At 59.4% G+C, this 18,009-nt stretch overlaps 1 protein-coding gene across 11 annotated transcripts in view; it reads left to right on the top strand.

Moving 5' to 3' along the window:
* Nucleotides 1-18,009, top strand: part of MINK1 (misshapen like kinase 1) — a 42,013-nt gene that overhangs the window by 20,952 nt on the left and 3,052 nt on the right. The window contains exons 2-27 of one of the 11 annotated variants that reach the window (XM_038536559.1): nt 2,114-2,206; nt 5,162-5,227; nt 7,452-7,508; nt 7,592-7,717; nt 9,384-9,494; nt 9,834-9,924; nt 10,323-10,453; nt 10,575-10,629; nt 10,771-10,849; nt 11,065-11,240; nt 11,622-11,691; nt 11,828-12,038; nt 13,410-13,523; nt 13,960-14,046; nt 14,226-14,441; nt 14,680-14,853; nt 15,175-15,435; nt 15,813-15,898; nt 16,058-16,168; nt 16,301-16,410; nt 16,544-16,632; nt 16,839-16,862; nt 16,986-17,146; nt 17,400-17,502; nt 17,584-17,721; nt 17,873-17,981. In XM_038536559.1, coding sequence (XP_038392487.1) covers nt 7,494-7,508; nt 7,592-7,717; nt 9,384-9,494; nt 9,834-9,924; nt 10,323-10,453; nt 10,575-10,629; nt 10,771-10,849; nt 11,065-11,240; nt 11,622-11,691; nt 11,828-12,038; nt 13,410-13,523; nt 13,960-14,046; nt 14,226-14,441; nt 14,680-14,853; nt 15,175-15,435; nt 15,813-15,898; nt 16,058-16,168; nt 16,301-16,410; nt 16,544-16,632; nt 16,839-16,862; nt 16,986-17,146; nt 17,400-17,502; nt 17,584-17,721; nt 17,873-17,981 — 2,848 coding nt within the window. In that variant the 5' untranslated portion in view covers nt 2,114-2,206; nt 5,162-5,227; nt 7,452-7,493. The remainder of the gene's footprint in view (nt 1-2,113; nt 2,207-5,161; nt 5,228-7,451; nt 7,509-7,591; nt 7,718-9,383; nt 9,495-9,833; nt 9,925-10,322; nt 10,454-10,574; nt 10,630-10,770; nt 10,850-11,064; nt 11,241-11,621; nt 11,692-11,827; nt 12,039-13,409; nt 13,524-13,959; nt 14,047-14,225; nt 14,442-14,679; nt 14,854-15,174; nt 15,436-15,812; nt 15,899-16,057; nt 16,169-16,300; nt 16,411-16,543; nt 16,633-16,838; nt 16,863-16,985; nt 17,147-17,399; nt 17,503-17,583; nt 17,722-17,872; nt 17,982-18,009) is intronic. The other 10 variants (XM_038536553.1, XM_038536555.1, XM_038536552.1 and 7 more) reach the window with 10 other exon arrangements.

Here is an 18,009-nt window from a genome sequence, read left to right as displayed (position 1 = left end):
CTACTCCAGCTGTCGTGAGTAAAGCTGCTGTGAATGCTGCATGTACGGATTTCTTTTGTGCACATGTGCTTTCAGTCCTTCCGGTCGTGTACTTGTGGGGTCGTGTGATAACTCTTTGTTTACATTTTGAGGAACTGCCACGCTGTTTCCCAGAGTGGCTGCACCATTTTACATTCCCACCAGCAGCGTATGAGGGTTCCATGTCCCTGCCAGTACCTGTTGTTGTCTGTCCTTGTGATCATAGCCGTCTCAGCAGCTGTGAAGTGCTATCTTGTGTGGTTTGGGTTCGAATGTCTCTTGTGACTGAAGTCAGTCTTTTCGTGTGCTTCTTGGGCACTATATATCCTTGGAGAAATGTCTATTCAGATCCTTTGCCCATTTTTTAATTGGCTTATTTGTCCTTTTATCGTTATTCTTAGGGAGTCCTTTTTATATTCTGGATACAAGTCCCTTTCCAGATATAACTCCCTTATCTGATATAACATAAAATATTTTTTCTCATTATGTGACCTTTTCACTTTCCTGCTGGTGTCCTCCGAAGCACAAAAGTTTTAAATTTTTAGGAAATCCAACTTATGTGTTTTTTTTCTTTTTTGGTGTATGCTTTTGGTGTTATTTGTTAAGAAACCATTGCCTGGGGCAGCACTGGTGGCCCAGTGGTTTAGCGCCGCCTTCAGCCTGGGGCGTGACCCTGGAGACCCGGGATCAAGATCCACATCATCGGGTCCCTGCATGGAGCCTGCTTCTCCCTCTGCCTGTGTCTCTGCCTCTCTCTCTCTCTCAATCTGTGTCTGTCATGAATAAATGGGTAAAATCTTAAAAAAAAAAGAAAGAAAGAAACCATTGCCTGCCTGATCCAAGGTAGTGAAGATTTACTCCTGTGTTTTAAGATTTCCATGGCTTTAGGGGGCAGGAGAAAAAATATTTCTATGATTTTAGAGCTTACATTTTTAGGTCTGTGATTCATTTTAAGTTAAAATTTTTATGGTATCAGGTAGGAATCCAGCTTCATTCTTTTGCATGTGGATGCTCAAGTTGTCCCAGCACCATTTGTTGAAAAGACTATTGCAGGGCATGTTGGTGGCTCAGTCAGTGAAGTGTCTGCCTTGGGCTCAGGTCATGATCTCAGGGTCCTGGGATTGAGCCCCACATGGGACTCCCTGCTTGGCAGGTAGTATGTTTCTCTCTCACCCTGCTCATGTTCTCTCTTCTCTCTCTCTCTCTTTCAAATAAATAAAGTCTTAAAAAAATAAAGAAGAAAAGAAAAGATTATTGAGTGCCTTGATAGTCTTGTTGAAAATCACTTGACCACAAGTTTAAGAGTTAAATTTTAGATTCTCAATTTTAGTCCATTGATCTGTGTGTCTGTCATTACGCTGTATCTATCTTGATGACTGTAGCTTTGTTGTAAGTTTGACGTCAGAAAGTGTGAATCCTCCAACTTTGTTCTTCTTTTTCAAGACTGTCTCTGTGGGATCCCTTGCATTTCCATATGACATTAGGATAAACTTGTTAACTTCTGTAAAAATGCTGGGATTTTGATAGAAGTGCAAATCTGTAGCTTTTAGCAGTATTAAGCCTTCTGATCCATGAACATGGGAAATCTTTGTTTACTTGGGTCTTTAACTTATTCCAACAGTGTTCATGTTCAACCCCTCCTTTCCTCTTTCCCTCCTCTTGTTAGTTATCTGTACCCTTGTCCCTGGCCCTCCCCACCTCCCAGCATCTGGCTGGACAAGAACCGAGCTGCTGACAACAGAGTTTGAGCACCCAGAGGAAGAGCTGGAGACCACTTCTGCAGCATGATCAAGGAGCTGGGCCTGCATGCAGGGTGGGTCAGGGGAGCCAGGACTGCCTCCAGAGGCGCCTGCACACCCCTGGTAAGAGAATGGCCGAGCTCACGGACATGTGAAGCCAGATCCGTGCACAAATCCCACCTGAATCAGGCCCTGTGAATGCTCAGGCCTGTAGGGGAGAAACCCAACCGGGACCGTAGCAGCAGCAGCACGGCTGGAAACCCCGCGGGGGACGTATGCACATGTGTACACTTGAGGCCAAGAAATCCATCCGGCAAGCTTCCCCGGTCCTTGTCGTCTCTTCTTCCCTTCCACAGGCATGAGAGAGCTTCCCGTTTTGAAAACCCTTTGTCCGACCCTGCTGCCATGTCATCTGTTTCCCGTTGCACCTGGCCAGGCTTCGGCACAGGGTACTGTGCCCATAGGCTCCCCTTCCTCCTCGCCTGTACCCCCCCCTGCCCACCCTAGTCGCTGGCCTTCTGCCCCCTGGCCCCCAGCTGTGGTTCCCACATCGGTTCCCAGTGCTGCCCCAAGCTGGGGGCCGGCAGGGCTTTCCTCGGGCCTGTGTGCCCATCTGTCCTGCCATCCATTGTTGAGCACTGGGCTCTTCTGTTTATCCGTCCCTATAGCTCAGCCTGGTTGTCCACTCTCTGTCTTTGTCTCTAGACTCTCGTTTCTAACCTCCTGATGTCTCCCAACATTGCAAAGTCAGCGACCAGACCACAGTGTTGTCCCTGGCCTAGCCCCACCCAGCTTATCGCTCCCCCCCGCAACACACACACACAAGCTCTCACTTTCCTGTGGCCAGCTGACCTTGGACGCAGCCTCCAGAGCGCCCCTCCATCCTGCACTGTCTTCTCCAGGAGCTGGCCTTACGTGCCCTGCCCGGTTTTAGTTCTGTCCCTGAAGCTGTGCAAGGGACCCCTCACCCAGTGCAGCCCCCGCTCTGTGCACCAAAAAGGCCCCAGGCAGTTAGCTGTTCACTCAGGACACAGCTGATGCCCAAGACCCCCTAGGCTCTGCCGGGCAGCCTCCTGGTGCTTGCCTGCTCTGGCACAAAATCCTTGACGGCTGCCTGTCCTCATTGGGGTACTTGGCCTGTAAGTCTCAAGGTCTATCCCGGACCTTCCGTGTTTCTCGTGTGTCACTGAGCTCCCTTTGCGCCTAATTGGGGAGTTGTCACCCAGCTGGTGCTCAATAAATGTTTAACAGTTAATGAAGGAAGAGAAAGTTGCCTGACAGATCTCCCCTGATTAGGGCCTAGGCTGGCCCTGGGTGGGTGTAGACACTCACTCAGAAAGTATTTATTGGGTGGTTAATGATGAGGCAACTTTGAATACCAGACACTGAGGTGTTGGGTCTCTTCTGAGAGCCACAGGGCCCTGCCGGCTTGCACACAGGAGGAAGGGCAGGAGGGTGAACCTGGGCCACAGACAGAGGAGGGGCGAGGATCTAGGGGGGGTGAGGATGAGGAGGGATGAGGACAACGAGGAGGAGTGAGAAGGAAGAGTGGTGAGGACTGAAGAGGGGTGAGGACTGAGGAGGGGCTGCCCAGCATTTAGAGGAAGATAGCAGGAACGGGGATGTTTGGAGGGGAGGAGGGGTAGCGATAGGTGGGGAGCAGGTCCTGCATTGGCCCAGGGTGGGGAGCCCTCTGGAGCTGCTCTGTGCCAGGGGCTGAGCCCCACGATGCCGTCACAGGTTTGCCTGAGGGTTTGCGGCTTTGTCCCCCCCATCGCCCTTCCCTGGAGGCCCTTCCCCGGAGGCACTGGTTTGTGGGTCAGGAAACCGGCTTGGCGCCACCACAGAGCTGCCCCGGAAATGGAGTCTGACCCGAGGCCTGCTTTGCCCGGCACTCCTCGAGGCTCTCCCCTAGCCTCTGAGGAAGAGGCCTGATCGATTGGGTGTGAGGTCACAGAACTAGGCCCGCCCATGTGCGAGGTTAGGCCTCTCCAGTCCATCCTGCTTCCCCATTTGGGCAGAAATCCCCGCCATGAGTCCCGTTCTGTCTCCGACCCCCTGGGAAAGCTCAGTAGATATAAGGAGGGACTTCCCAACAGGCTGAGTTCAGAGGCTCCCCAAGCAGATGAGCCCTTCTGCAGGGGGCAGATGAGAGCCTGTGCAGGCCCCTGGTCATGCCGTCCCCCTGCAGTGACAGTTTCTCCCTTTCCCGTGGGGCCTGCTGTGTTCTCAGCCCCCGGGTAAGGTGGTTATGTCATCATGTTTCGGTTTGGGGGCAGCCTCAGCCGGAACTGAGTGAGCGAGCCCAGCACCAGGAGGCTCGGCCCCGTCCCTCTGGGAGCTGACACCCACCCAAGTGCCCAGTTGGGGTTCGCAGTAACACGTGCCCAGGGGGCTGTGCAGGGAGCGGGGTGTGGTCCGGCCTTCATTTCCCTTGCTGAGAAGTGGGCATAGATACCGTCTTCAGAGGCCTCGCCACTGTCTCCCCACCATCCACCACGTTCACGGCAGCTTCCCTTCGCTGGTGGTGGCCGAGGAGTGGAGAAGGGTTCTTCTGTTTTCCAGAAATCCTATCCTGGTTTTCAGAACCGGGGAGAAAGGAGTTTCAGTTTAGGTACTTCTCAGATGATTGGCCCAGAATTGTTTTTGGTGACGTCCTCACTATGGGTCCCACATGTCCAGCCTGCAGGTGGCTGAAGGAAGGCCTGCCCAGAGAGTGTGGGTGGCCTCCCGCAGCTGCACCTGCTGCCCTGCCCTCGGTCCAGCAGGCAGTGAGCCTCTGTGGAGGCTTTGTCTGCTCCTTCAAGTCTCTTCCTGGCACCTCCTGGCTCCAGAGAGCAGGCACTTACAAGGGCTCCACCCCCACCCCCAGAGGCCCTCTCTCTGTCCCCTGCTCTCCTGCCCTGGGTCTCAGGAGGATTGGGGAAGAAGCAGGAAAGGGCCAGGTGGAGGGCGCTTCTGGATTTCTAACCTCCTGCTAGCTTTCCTCACCCGTGCTTTTAAAAAACCATCACAGTGATGATTATCTTTTATTACACACTCTCTATGCCAGGCACCGCCTGGAGCTCATTATGGCTATCGCGTCATTTACAGTTGACCCCAGCTCCAGAGGCATGCACTGGACACCCACATTTTGCAGATGAGGGTGCAGCTGCTCAGGGTTCGGCATATGGGATCAGGGGCAAGTGTGGAAGGCCAGCTAGGCTCTGGCCGCTGTCATCTCTTCCCCTTCTTCTGACTTCTCCAGAAGCACAGCTGGCCGTCTGGTTCCCTGCAGCCCCCTTGTGATACACCTGTGCTCACTCATCTGACTGAATCCCTCTCTCCGCTCCCTGGTCACATTGTCCTGTTCTCCAGCCCTGACACCTTGTTCTTTCTACCTCCTGCCCCTTCCCTCCCCGCAGGACCCTGCTGGAATCTTCGAGCTGGTGGAAGTGGTCGGCAATGGAACTTACGGACAGGTGTACAAGGTGAGGCGCTAATGGTGCAGGAGCGTGGCGCTCCTCCATGGGGTCCCTTAGGACATGGGTGGCGGGTAGTGGGCCCTAGGTCTGGGGACTTTGAGGGGTGCTGGGAGAGGAGGAGGGAGGGTAAAAGCAATGCAGGAAGAAGGCCCAAGAAGTGGGGTGTTCTTGCTGGCCTGTGTGCTGAGTCTCAATGAGTCCTGAGTGCAGCAGGTGTAGGCCTGGGGCCTGGTGGATGTGGGGAGGAGCGCAGGGGGCGGTGGTGTGTGTGTGTGTGTGTGTGTGTGTGTGTGTGTATGCATGTTTATGTGCATGTGTTGGGGCTCACCTGAGAGTTCAGAGCAGAGCTCAGGCCCCGGTTCAGCTTTGGCTCCTTCCAAGACCACAGTGAGACCCAGCCTCAGGTTGGTGGAGTCCCAGGACCTCTTGCAGAAGGGAAGTGGTTTTCTAGAACTCCCACTGCTGGCCTCCAGCAGGCCTTGCTCTGGGGGCTACCCCTCTCCTCCCCACAGGAGCACTTCCCCAATGCTTGTCTCTGTACCCTGGCCAGCCCAGCCCGACCACAGGTCACATGTGGAGAGGGAGGCAGCTGGGCAGAGAGGGGGCAGAGAGATGTTCCAAGTACATGCTGCCCCAGAGCTGGAGGGCCCCAGGGCACACCTGCCCTCTTGGTCTCCCAACTTGATGCTAAGGTTTTCCATAAGTCTCTGCAATCTCAGGGGCTGCTTCCTGGGTCACTGGGACCCCCATGTAAGCTCTGGGGGACAGGCATCCCCTCCCCCATTCACCCATCACCAGCCTGGTCGTTGCCATGGAAATAGTAGCTCTGTTCTCCTGTTTCTCTGGGCTTGGGGTCTCAAGTGACTGCTGAGGATAATGATCTGGGATCTCTGCTCCCCTTCTCTGCTTCCCTCTCCCCCAGGAAGCCTGGACTTCCTTGACCAGGGCTGGGATGGTTCCTGGAGGAATGTCAGAAGGATAGGGGGTGGATGAGGGATGCCAGGGATGTACCCTAGAAGTTACTTCCCGTTAGCACCGGGGATGGGGCATTGCCAGGCCAGTCAGCCTTCTGTGTTTCCCAGAGGTCCCTAAAATCCCAACTCTATCTTTATTCTGTCCTGCCAATGATAATAGAAAGCCTTGGAGGGGGATCCCTGGGTGGTGCAGCGGTTTAGCGCTTGCCTTTGGCCCAGGGCGCGATCCTGGAGACCCCGGATCGAATCCCACGTCGGGCTCCCAGTGCATGGAGCCTGCTTCTCCCTCTGTCTATGTCTCTGCCTCTCTCTCTCTCTCTGTGTGACTATCATAAATTAAAAAAAAAAAAAAAGAGGGATCCCTGGGTGGCGCAGTGGTTTAGCGCCTGCCTTTGGCCCAGGGCGCGATCCTGGAGACCCGGGATCAAATCCCACGTCAGGCTCCTGGTGCATGGAGCCTGCTTCTCCCTCTGCCTGTGTCTCTGCCTCTCTCTCTCTCTCTCTCTGTGACTATCATAAATAAATAAAAATTAAAAATAAAAAATAAAAAATAAAAAAATAAAAAAATAATAAAAAAAAAAAGAAAGAAAGAAAGCAAGCAAGCAAGCCTTGGAGGGGGACAGTTCTGGGAAAGGCTTCCTGACTGGGGCAGGCCGGGGCCGGAATGCAGGAGGCAGTTTGTCTGGCATAGAAGGTGCCAGAGAGGCAGAGCCCCTCCTCCAGCTGCTCCCAGCTCCCTCCAGTGGGGAAGGATCTCCTTTACTTCCTTCTCAGCTTCCAAACTGTGGGAAGTCCAGAACAGAAGTGACTCTGCCGTGTGTCCCTAAGCTGTTTTAGGGGAGGAGACCCTTCATCTTTTTTTTTTTTTTTTTTTTTTAGTATTTTATTTATTTATTCATGAGAGACAGAGATACAGGCAGAGAGAGAAGCAGGCTTCCTGCGGGGAACCCAATGCAGGACTCTATCCCAGGATCCTGGGGTCACGCCCTGAGCTGAAGGCAGATGCTCAACTACTGAGCCACCCAGGCATCCCAGAAACCCTTCATCTTTATTCAGCTTAGCACTTGGACTCCAGGCTCTATAGTTGTTCTTGGAAGCCTGTGCCCGTCCCTGTGCCTGACCCATAAGTGAAGTGTCCAGTCGCCACAGGGACACTTTCTAAGACAGAGAAGAGCCAGAAGGTGTGTCCTGCCTCAGAATCAAGCCGTCCCTGGTTGTAGACTCAGACCCTCCACACCTGGCTCTCTGTCTTGCAGGGTCGGCACGTCAAGACTGGGCAGCTGGCTGCCATCAAGGTCATGGATGTCACGGAGGTAGGGAGCAATGAGGGCAGAGGGCGGGGCAGGGCCCTGAGGAGGGCTGGGGGCTCTTGGGCTCACTCCTCCCATGTCCCCAGGATGAGGAGGAAGAGATCAAACAGGAGATCAACATGTTGAAGAAATATTCTCACCACCGTAACATCGCCACCTACTATGGGGCCTTCATAAAGAAGAGCCCCCCCGGGAATGACGACCAGCTCTGGGTGAGTGGTCCCCACTTCCCTGTGTCCAGGCTCCCTCACAAGTCCCCTGCCTCTGGATGCACAGCGCCTCGTGACTCACGTGGAGTGCCCACATGCTGTGGCCTCTGTTTGGGTGGCCAAGGTGGCCTGGGCTTTGCCTACGCCTCTGTCCTGACCAGGAGCTTACACTGTGCGTGACACACAGTGAGTGACAGCATAACCCTCGCACGTGCTGGGAAAGGTAGTGAGCCCGTTGGTCCTGCCTTCACGCAAAACCGCGGGGGAGCCATGTCCCCAAATCCCTGTGCATGGTGTGGCAGGGCTCGGAGGCTCCTGGTGGAGTGCACACCCTTCCAGATAATCTGTCTAACCCAAACTCGCTGTGGCTCCTTTGGGCCTCCACCAGATTCTCTCCTGGCCCAGAACATTCCTGAGAGACCTTGCCCTCCCAGGCCTGGGCTCGTTCCCAGCCTCGCCCCTTCTGCTACACGGCCCAGCCCCCAGCCCCCAGGAAGAGAGCTTAGGGTGCGTGGTGGCCGTGGTGGTGGGCTTGGGGCTCATTCTAGGTCTTCCCTCCTACCAGTTGCCAGACAGGTACTTACTGAGTGCCTTCTGTGTACCCTGCTTCCAAGGCATTCAAACACACTATACCCAAAGCAAGGGGGGCAACACTCCACTGGGGTCTACCTGCCAGCTGTGTGTGAGTGGGCGATCACGGGGACCAGAGGCTAGCTGCTTGACTGGGCACCTGTCCTTCCCTCCACCCCCTCTCCTGGGCTTGTTGGAGGGAGAGCCCTGGGCATAGATGCACAACAGGCAGTCTCCATATCACTTGTTGAATGTACACACATCCCCTCCAGCCTTTTTCTGCATCAGATGTGGCTTTTGTGCAGTGAAACACCTGGACGGGCCTCCCAATCCCCGGGGCGCTGACGTGGCCACGGCCTCTGCAGGTCCCACTGGGATCTCCACAGGTTCCCTCCTGTAGCCCCCTGGCCAGGCGCGCTGCTTTGCCTACAGCAGGCCTGGAGAGTTGCAGGTTCTTAGTCTCTTTCTTGCCTCTGGGCTAGGCCTTGGCCAACTTCTTTGCTGTGAAGGGCCTGGTGGTAGGTGTCGGGGGTCTGTAGACCCTATAGTCTCTGCCACAGCTCCTCACCCTGGCTGCTGAGCCATGAGAGCAGCCATATACGCCCTGCATACATGAACGGAGATAGGAATGTCACTGTGTCCCAGAAGCCTTTGTTTAGGACTCTGAGACTTGAAATTTTTATGATCCATATTTTGATTTTTTTCAACCATTTAAAAATGTAAAAAACACATTTATTAGTTCCCTGGCCAAAGTTTGCCAACCCACACTCCAGGGCAGCAGTTCTTGTTTCAGGGTGAAGGGTGCCCAGGGGGACCTGACAAAAGCATGTCCCCCCCCCCGAGGGAAATGCGTGCATGCCCATCATTCTGGCTACAGTTTCCAGGGTTCCCAGGGCGCCTTCTTGGGATCCGTCGGCCCTGCCTGCCCTGTTGCCGCTGCATGGCCTCCTCTCCCTGGCTCAGGGAGCTCCTTGGCTTCCACAAGGAGTGTCCCCTGGTCTGCACACCATTTGTGCCCTCCTCTGGGGGGGTGGGGTGGCTGGCAGGGGCGGAAGGCCCTGCCTGATGGATGCTCCCCTTTCTTTCCCTGGTGCCGTAGCTGGTGATGGAGTTCTGTGGGGCTGGCTCCGTGACAGACCTAGTGAAGAACACAAAGGGGAATGCCCTGAAGGAGGACTGTATCGCCTACATTTGCAGGGAGATTCTCCGGGTGAGCGCCCACTTCCCCCTGCTCCAGGCCAGGCCTGCCTGCGGGAGGGAGGCCGCGGAGGGAGGCCGCAGCCGTGTCGTCTTCGCAGGCATCAGCGGCGCTGGGCGGGTAGGGTAGACACGGAGTCCCAGCTCTGGAGAACCATCATGGCGCCTCCGCTGCCTCACAGCTGCCCTGCCGGCACAAGGAGACCTCCAGGGACTGCTGCTCTCAGGACAGTCCCCTTGGATGCAGCCTGTGCCTGGGCTCCTGGATGGGGAGGGGCCGCCTCTTCGGCCCAGCCTGGTCGGCCCCTCTTCGCGGCTCACGTCCACACACTCCCGTGCCCTCCTGCCCCAGGGTCTGGCCCATCTCCATGCCCACAAGGTGATCCATCGAGACATCAAAGGGCAGAACGTGCTGCTGACAGAGAACGCCGAGGTCAAGCTAGGTACGCACGTGGGGCCTCTGACCTCCAGGACTGAGTGTGAGGCCCCTCATTCCCCCTGCTGGCTCATGTCACCTGCCTGGAGGCTGGGAGTCTTGCTCCTGCCCTGAGAGGCCTTGCCCCTTGCTGGAAATCACTCCAGAAGTTTCCTTTGCTCCCTGCATGACCCAGATACCTCTGGGGAGGTGGGACGTTTCGGCTCCTCCTGCCTGTCCCTTGGCCCTCGCCCATTGGTTTTCCCCCAAGACACAGGGAGATTAGGTGAGGCTCTTCGGGATGCTGATGGGGTGGAAGGGGTGCCAGGGAAAGTCTGGGTGCTGCCCTTGGGGCACATGCAGGTGGGGGCCAGGATAGAACAGATGCGGCCCTCTGTTAGGACCCCTCCCTCTGTGTCTTCCCAGTGGACTTTGGGGTGAGTGCTCAGCTGGACCGCACTGTGGGCAGGCGGAACACTTTCATCGGGACCCCCTACTGGATGGCCCCAGAGGTCATCGCCTGTGATGAGAACCCCGATGCCACCTATGACTACAGGGTACGGAGTGAGGGATGGGGTGGGGTGGGGTGGGGGGGCATCCCTGAAGAAGCCCAGGGGGTGGGGTGAGGAGGGCTGTCATGAACATGCCCCTGTCCCTCCTCCCCCCCCCCCTCTGCAGAGTGACATTTGGTCTCTAGGAATCACAGCCATCGAGATGGCAGAGGGGGCCCCCCGTAAGTGAGGAGTCTGGGCATGGAGGGAGCCCCAGAGGGGCTGTGGGGGGCGGGCATGGGTCTGGGGAGGTCACAGTGGGCAGGGCTCCTTCAGACTCTGTGGCTGTGAGAGGGACTCATGGTGTCCCTCCCGTGTGCCAGCTCTGTGTGACATGCACCCCATGCGAGCCCTCTTCCTCATCCCACGGAACCCACCCCCCAGACTCAAGTCCAAGAAATGGTAGGTCTCTGGGGGTTTCATGTCTAGAAAGGAAGGTCTTCGGACCAGGCCTCCCACCTTAACCCCTGTGTCCAACGGTCTGTGCCACCGAGGGGTGGGGGCTGGCCGGTGGTGGGACGTGGAGATGGCTCTCAGATGGGTGATCCCTGTCTAGCGCCTGTGACCCTGCCCCCCCCCCCCCGGACCCTCCCAGCGTGAGCCCCCTTCACTTCCAGGTCTAAGAAGTTCACTGACTTCATTGACACGTGTCTTATCAAGACCTACTTGAGCCGCCCACCTACAGAGCAGCTGCTCAAGTTCCCCTTCATCCGGGACCAGCCCACAGAGCGGCAGGTCCGCATCCAGCTCAAGGACCACATCGACCGCTCCCGCAAGAAGCGAGGCGAGAAAGGTTGGTGCGGAGCAGAAGCAGGAGCCAGAGCAAGGTGGCAGGGCTCTGAGGTGGTACCTCTGCCCGGCTCCTTCCCCCACCCCCCACCTGCCTTGGCTCCGGGGCTGCTTCCCCTCCACTCCCCCACCATCCCAGGCAGCCTGTCCAGTGAAGGTCCCCCCCTTCCCTCCTGACAAGCTCCATGGTGAGCCGGGGGCCCGGTGTAGTGCTTGTGCGTGGTCTGCCACGCCTTGCCCGCTGTGGGGTCTGGCCCCTGGTTGTCTCAGCCCATGTTCCAAGGGTGGAGGGGCCAGGCTGGGTGGTTTATCCACATGGAAGCTTCCCTAGCCCGGGTGGGCTCTGGTGCACTGGGGGAGGAACAGCAGTGACCTCCCCCTACAGAGGAGACGGAGTACGAGTACAGCGGCAGTGAGGAGGAGGATGACAGCCATGGAGAGGAGGGCGAGCCCAGGTGGGCCCTGGGGCTGGGTGGTGGGCACAGGGCTGTGCAGAACCACCCCCGAGTGCCCGGTGGTGGTGGTGGGGCAGACCTGCAGGGGTGGACCAGGCCTCGACCCGCCCTGTGTTGTGCTGCCCACTGGGCACAGCTCTATCATGAACGTGCCGGGGGAATCCACACTGCGCCGGGAGTTCCTGCGGCTGCAGCAGGAGAACAAGAGCAACTCTGAGGCTTTGAAGCAGCAGCAGCAGCTGCAGCAGCAGCAGCAACGAGACCCTGAGGCACACATCAAGCATCTCCTGCACCAGCGCCAGCGCCGCATTGAGGAGCAGAAGGAGGAGCGGCGGCGCGTGGAGGAGGTGGGGTCGCCTTGGGGGGGGCCTGGGCCACTCGCCCTCTCACCACCCTGTCCTGGCTCTGTCATTGGTTCCCTTGGCCGCCCAAACAGAGGGAGCATGCGCAGGCTCCCCAGCCTCTCAGACCTCTGGCCAACCTTGTGTGGGTGGTGTCAGCCCTCCACACAGGGGCCGCCTTCCCCACATAGAGGATGGTCCCTGCCCTGCACGGAGCCCCCCACTCCTGTCTGTCCTGTAGGCAGTTACCTCAGGGGTCAGGGAGCTAGGGCTCCGCACACACTCCAGAGCCCCATGCTTTTGCTCCCAGCAGCAGTCTGGTCCCATCGGGAAGCTCCTTCTAAAGATCCTGCTTTTATTTCCAGTGGTTTGGGCATAGATTAGCTGGAAAATAGTCTGGTCCCTGGCCCAATTAGAGGTGGGTGGGAGAAGTACCTTTCAAATAATAGAGAATCTTTTAAATACCAGGGTTGTTAACTAAATCACCACTGTAGAAAGCATGCATCTGTATCCATAGGTACTGAGATGCATTTGTTCCTCAGGAGGGACATGGTGAGGGAGGAGAGGGTATGAAAATGGCCTTAAATGTTGGGGCTTTTGTTGAAACAATGACATGATTTCAAAGTTCAAGGAGAGCCAGACTTCAAATTGCTCAGGGATGCCAGAGTGGCTCAGCAGTTGAGCATCTGCCTTCAGCTCAGGGCGTGATGATGGAGTCCCCGTCGGACTCCTTGCAAGGAGCCTGCTTCTCCCTCTGCCTGTGTCTCTGCCTCTCTCTCAGTGTCTCTCATGAGTGAATAAAATCTTAAAAAGGTAAAGAAAATTGGCTCAGGCACTGGAGATCCCGGTGTGCTGCCCTCCAGGCAGCCCCGTACTCCCTGCAGAGCCGAGGCTGCCCTGCCCAAGAGCCAGGCACAGAGGCCATGTGCCACCGTGTCCCGGGGAGCAGGCCTGCCCTGCCCTCCTCGCGGGGACAGGCAGGGCTCCGTGAGCCAGCCCCCTGTCCCTATCGCCCTTCACCCCTCTCTACCCGTCTCGGTCGGTACACTCTGACCAGGCCCGGCCTGGATGGCTTCTATGCGGGCGCCTGCTGCCCTCTTGTGGCCGGACGGCGTCCCTGCGGCCCGCTGTGCGCCCCGTGGCGGCCTGGGTCGCTTGCTTGGTGGAGGAGCTGATGGACGGGAGGCTTCGAGGTGGCCCCCCAGGGGCAGCAGGGGCCCCAGGCGGGGGTCCCGTGCACAGCTGCCGCGGGTCAGGGAGAGCCGCTGTAGTGGGAGGGGCCGCCCGCGCTGTCCAGTAGGGCTCCCCTCACCGCTGGCGCCAGAGGCCGGCTGTGCTGGCGTTGGCGCTGAGAGGGAGCGGTCTTCTCCCCGACAGCAACAGCGGCGGGAGCGGGAGCAGCGGAAGCTGCAGGAGAAGGAGCAGCAGCGCCTGGAGGACCGGCAGGCCCTGCGGCGGGAGGAGGAGAGGCGGCAGGCCGAGCGGGAGCAGGTACAGCGCCCCCAGCACTCACCGGGCTCACCCCTTCCCAGCCCGCCTCCCCTCTGCTCCTGCCGCCTGCCTCTCCTGCACCCCACGCCCTTCCCCGTCTTCCCTTCCCCGAGATTCCTCCTATCTTTCCAGCTTCACTCTCTCTCTGTTTTTTCCCACCCTCACCCCCACCCTGGCTCCTACCCTCCTGTCTCTGTGCCTTCATTCCCCATCTCTCTGCCTGGCCTTGACTCCTCTGCCCGCCCCTTCCCTCTCGGGCCCTGCACCTTGGCCCCCTCATCACTTGCCCTCTGGGGGCTCATCCCACCCCACCTGTCCTCTCTGATTCTCCCCGCTCTCCTCTTCATCCTCGCCCAACTGCTCCTGTCCTGCCCATGCCGCCGCATCCCCCCCTGCCCGCCTCTCCCCCTGCCCTCTGCCCCCCCCTGCCCCCCAGGAGTATATTCGTCACAGGCTAGAGGAGGAGCAGCGGCAGCTCGAGATCCTCCAGCAACAGCTGCTCCAGGAACAGGCCCTGCTGCTGGTAACGGGGTCCCCGACCTCCTCTGGGAAGAAGCGGATTCAGAGCCTCTGTGCTGGAGTGGGAAGGGGGTCCGGCCAGGCGTCTGGGGCAGAGCCCTATGCCACGGGCAGCTGGACAGAGGGCCCTCCTGCTCCGGCTCTGGGCTCCGCTGAGCCCGCTCTCCCTACCCTTGGGCCCAGGAGTACAAGCGGAAGCAGCTGGAGGAGCAGCGGCAGTCCGAGCGGCTCCAGAGGCAGCTGCAGCAGGAGCACGCCTACCTCAAGTCCCTGCAGCAGCAGCAGCAGCAGCAGCAGCAGCAGAAGCAGCAGCAACCGGGCTTGCCCACCGATAGGAAGCCGCTATACCACTACGGCCGGGGCAGCAGTCCCGCTGACAAGCCTGCTTGGGCACGAGAGGTAGGTTGGCTCCTCCCTGGCTCCTCCCTTCCTCTCGGGACCAGGACCAGGAAGGGGGAACCTGGCATGGGCCATGGGCCTGAGGGCAGAGCGTGCAGGATGGGGGGGCATGGAGCCCTGGCAGACCCGGGAAGGGGGGACCTGGCATGGGCCATGGGCAGAGCGTGCAGGATGGGGGAGGCATGCTCTGAGCATGGGGAAGCACAGCTGGCCTGTTGGGCACCCTGTCATGCCACAGGTTGAGGAGAGGACGAGGATGAACAAGCAGCAGAACTCCCCCTTGGCCAAGACCAAGCCAAGCAGCACAGGGCCTGAGCCCCCCCTTCCCCAGGCCGCCCCCGGGCCTCCGGGCCCCCTTTCCCAAACTCCGCCTATGCAGAGGCCGGTGGAGCCCCAGGAGGGACCGCACAAGGTGAGCCTCTCCCCGTTCCCGTGTTAACACACTGATGCGGGAGCTTCTCTCTGCATGGCTGCAGCATGGCTGTATATACGCGCGCACGTGCATCTCTTAGCTGGGAATCGTGGATCTCGGGGTACGGGGGCAGATAGCACCTGCCGGCTGCTGCATGTATCTGGTGAGGTCTCACCTGTACTCAGGCTGCCAGAGCCCCTTCCTGATAGACAGTTGGAAGCCAGAGGCCTCCCTTGCCCCTTCCTCCCAGCCAGGCCCCCGCTCGCGGGTGGGGATGTGCCACAAAGCAGGCAGCCCACCCTCCCTGGTCTTTCCCTGCAGAGCCTGGTGGCACACCGGGTCCCACTGAAGCCATATGCAGCGCCTGTACCCCGATCCCAGTCCCTGCAGGACCAGCCCACCCGAAACCTGGCTGCCTTCCCAGCCTCCCATGAGCCTGACCCTGCTGTCCCCACGCCCACCACCACGCCCAGCGCCCGAGGAGCCGTCATCCGCCAGAATTCAGATCCCACCTCCGAAGGGCCTGGCCCCGGCCCAAACCCCCCAGCCTGGGTCCGGCCGGATACTGAGGCCCCCCCCAAGGTAAGGGCCCTGTGCAGAACCAGGAGAGAGGTGAGAAGTGGGAAGGAAAAGGTGGAGATGGGGGGGGAGGCCCTGTTCTGCCCTGGGCCCTGTTCTGCCTCCACTCTGGTGGGAGGGCGGGAGGGTGGGCTGCCTGCCCTGGGACCTTGTCCCTGCTGTTGGGGGCAAGGGAGGGAGCAGATGCGGCCAGGTGTTGGAAGCCCCAGACTTGTTGGGTTGGCATCCCAGCTTCATGACTCTGGAAAACTCGTGAGCTCCCCTAACTTCAGTCTGCTTGTCTGAGAGAGCCAGGAAAATACTTGCCAGGGTGGAGGCCAGGATGCGCACATGTGAGGAGCGCCCAGGGAGGGCGGCGCTGACCCCTCCTCCCCCCACAGGTGCCTCAGAGGACCTCCTCCATTGCTGCCGCGCTCAACACCAGTGGGGCCGGAGGGGCCCGGCCCACTCAGGCTGTCCGCGCCAGGTAGTGCCCGGGTGGAGCTGCACGGTGGCCCTGGGGTGGGGGGCGGGGGTGCACAGGGGAGGTCGCCAGGTATACCCGCTTAGGGGTGGGCCAGCCCCACACCCATCACCTCAGTGCCCCCTGCCCCGCCCCCCCGGCACCCCTGTGCTCCCTCCACAGACCTCGCAGCAACTCCGCCTGGCAAATCTATCTGCAAAGGCGGGCAGAGCGGGGCACCCCCAAGTCTCCAGGGCCCCCCGCTCAGCCCCCTGGCCCGCCCAACGCCTGTAGGTAATGGAGTTGCCCACCACTCACGCCCACCCTCACTACTGCCACCTGCTGCCCCTGGTGGTGTCCCCCTCTGCAGTGCGGCTCAGGCCCCGACAGGAGCCCCTGTTCTGACCTGCCTCTGCTCTCCTGCAGCAACCCGGATCTCAGGAGGAGCGACCCCAGCTGGGAGCGGCCGGAAGGTGCCCTCCCCGCTCACGGGCACCTGCCCCAGGCTGGCTCGCTGGAGCGGAACCGTGTAGGAGGTATGCCACAGACTGCTCAGCTGGTCTCCAGCCCTATCCCAGTCGATGGACCCTTCCCTGGGGGCAGCTGGCTGGGGCTCACAGTGGTGACTGGGACTCAATGACCCCCCTTCTCCCACCCTCCCCGATCCAGCCTCCTCCAAACTGGATAGTTCCCCAGTGCTCTCCCCTGGGAACAAAGCCAAGCCTGATGACCACCGCTCACGGCCAGGCCGGCCCGCAGTAAGTCATCGGTGGCAGCTTTGGCCCTGCCTGCCCCTGGGTGGGGGCTTGGGGCCTCAGAGCCCCCAGGAGCCCAGGGCGGTGCTGGGAGGGCCCCCTCCATCCTTGTGCGAAGGGGTTGCGGGCTGCACTTTTGGGCTACTGACCTTTCTTCACCTCTTTCCTGCTTCTCTTGGCTGCCCTTCCACCCTTGCGGCCCCTCCCAGAGCTATAAGCGTGCCATCGGTGAGGTCAGTGAGAAGGCCTGCCTGGGAGCCCCCTGTCGCTTGCCCTTTCTCCTCTGGCACCCATCATACTTGCTCCTCCTTCCCTTCCCCCTTTCTCACGCCTCCCTCCCCACCCCCTCCCCACAGGATTTCGTGCTGTTGAAGGAGCGAGCCCTGGACGATGCCCCACGGCCACCCAAGAAGGCCATGGATTACTCGTCCTCCAGTGAGGAGGTGGAGAGCAGTGAAGATGAGGATGAAAGCAACGGCGAGCCCTCAGAGGGGAGCAGAGACCCCCCTGGGGCCCGGTATGGGGGTGCCTGGGGATGGGCAGGGCTCCCCCTCTTCTAGGCTGGGGTCCTTGGCTATTGCTGTTGGTCGGTTTCCCTTCCCCTTCTTTAGAGAAGGGGGTCTGGGCTGGTGGCCCCATCTGTCTCCCACGGCCTTGTCAGCTAGAGGGGCCTGTGCCGAGTGGAGGGGAGAGCACTGGTCCTCCCTGTGTCTGCCAAGGGCTGACAAGCAGGGCTTGAGACTGACGGCCCCCCCCCTCTCCCGTGGCAGCGACGGGGACACGGACAGCGTCAGCACCATGGTGGTCCACGACGTGGAAGAGATAGCTGGGACCCAGACCCCCTATGGGGGTGGCACCATGGTAGTCCAGCGCGTGAGTGCCCCCACCTTCTTCCAAGCACCTGCTGTGCCCCCTCCTTGCCCGGCACTGGCTCCCCTCCCTCTGTTCCCTTAGACTCCTGAAGAGGAGCGCAGCCTGCTGCATGCAGACAGCAATGGCTACACAAACCTGCCAGATGTCGTCCAGCCCAGCCACTCACCCACCGAGAGCGGCAAAGGTCAAAGCCCCCCATCTAAGGATGGAGGTAGTGATGTAAGTAGACAGTGCAGACCCTGATGTGTGGGGCAGCGGGCAGGGGCGCTGGGGGGCGCACAGCAGGGTCGAGACGGCCAGGGTTTGGGGAGGAGTGGGCAGCCCGCGGCTGGGTCTCGGGGTTTGCCTGACTGCTGCCCCACCCCCACAGTACCAGTCTCGTGGGCTGGTAAAGGCCCCTGGCAAGAGCTCATTCACGATGTTTGTGGACCTAGGGATCTACCAGCCTGGAGGCAGTGGGGATACCATCCCCATCACAGGTGAGGACAGGAGGACAGGGTGCCATGG

This window comes from Canis lupus, chromosome 5, assembly GCF_011100685.1.
Source record: "Canis lupus familiaris isolate Mischka breed German Shepherd chromosome 5, alternate assembly UU_Cfam_GSD_1.0, whole genome shotgun sequence".
In the NCBI taxonomy this organism is placed as follows: domain Eukaryota; kingdom Metazoa; phylum Chordata; class Mammalia; order Carnivora; family Canidae; genus Canis; species Canis lupus.
Note: the sequence above shows the minus strand (reverse complement) of the source record. Positions and strands in the feature narration are given on the sequence as shown.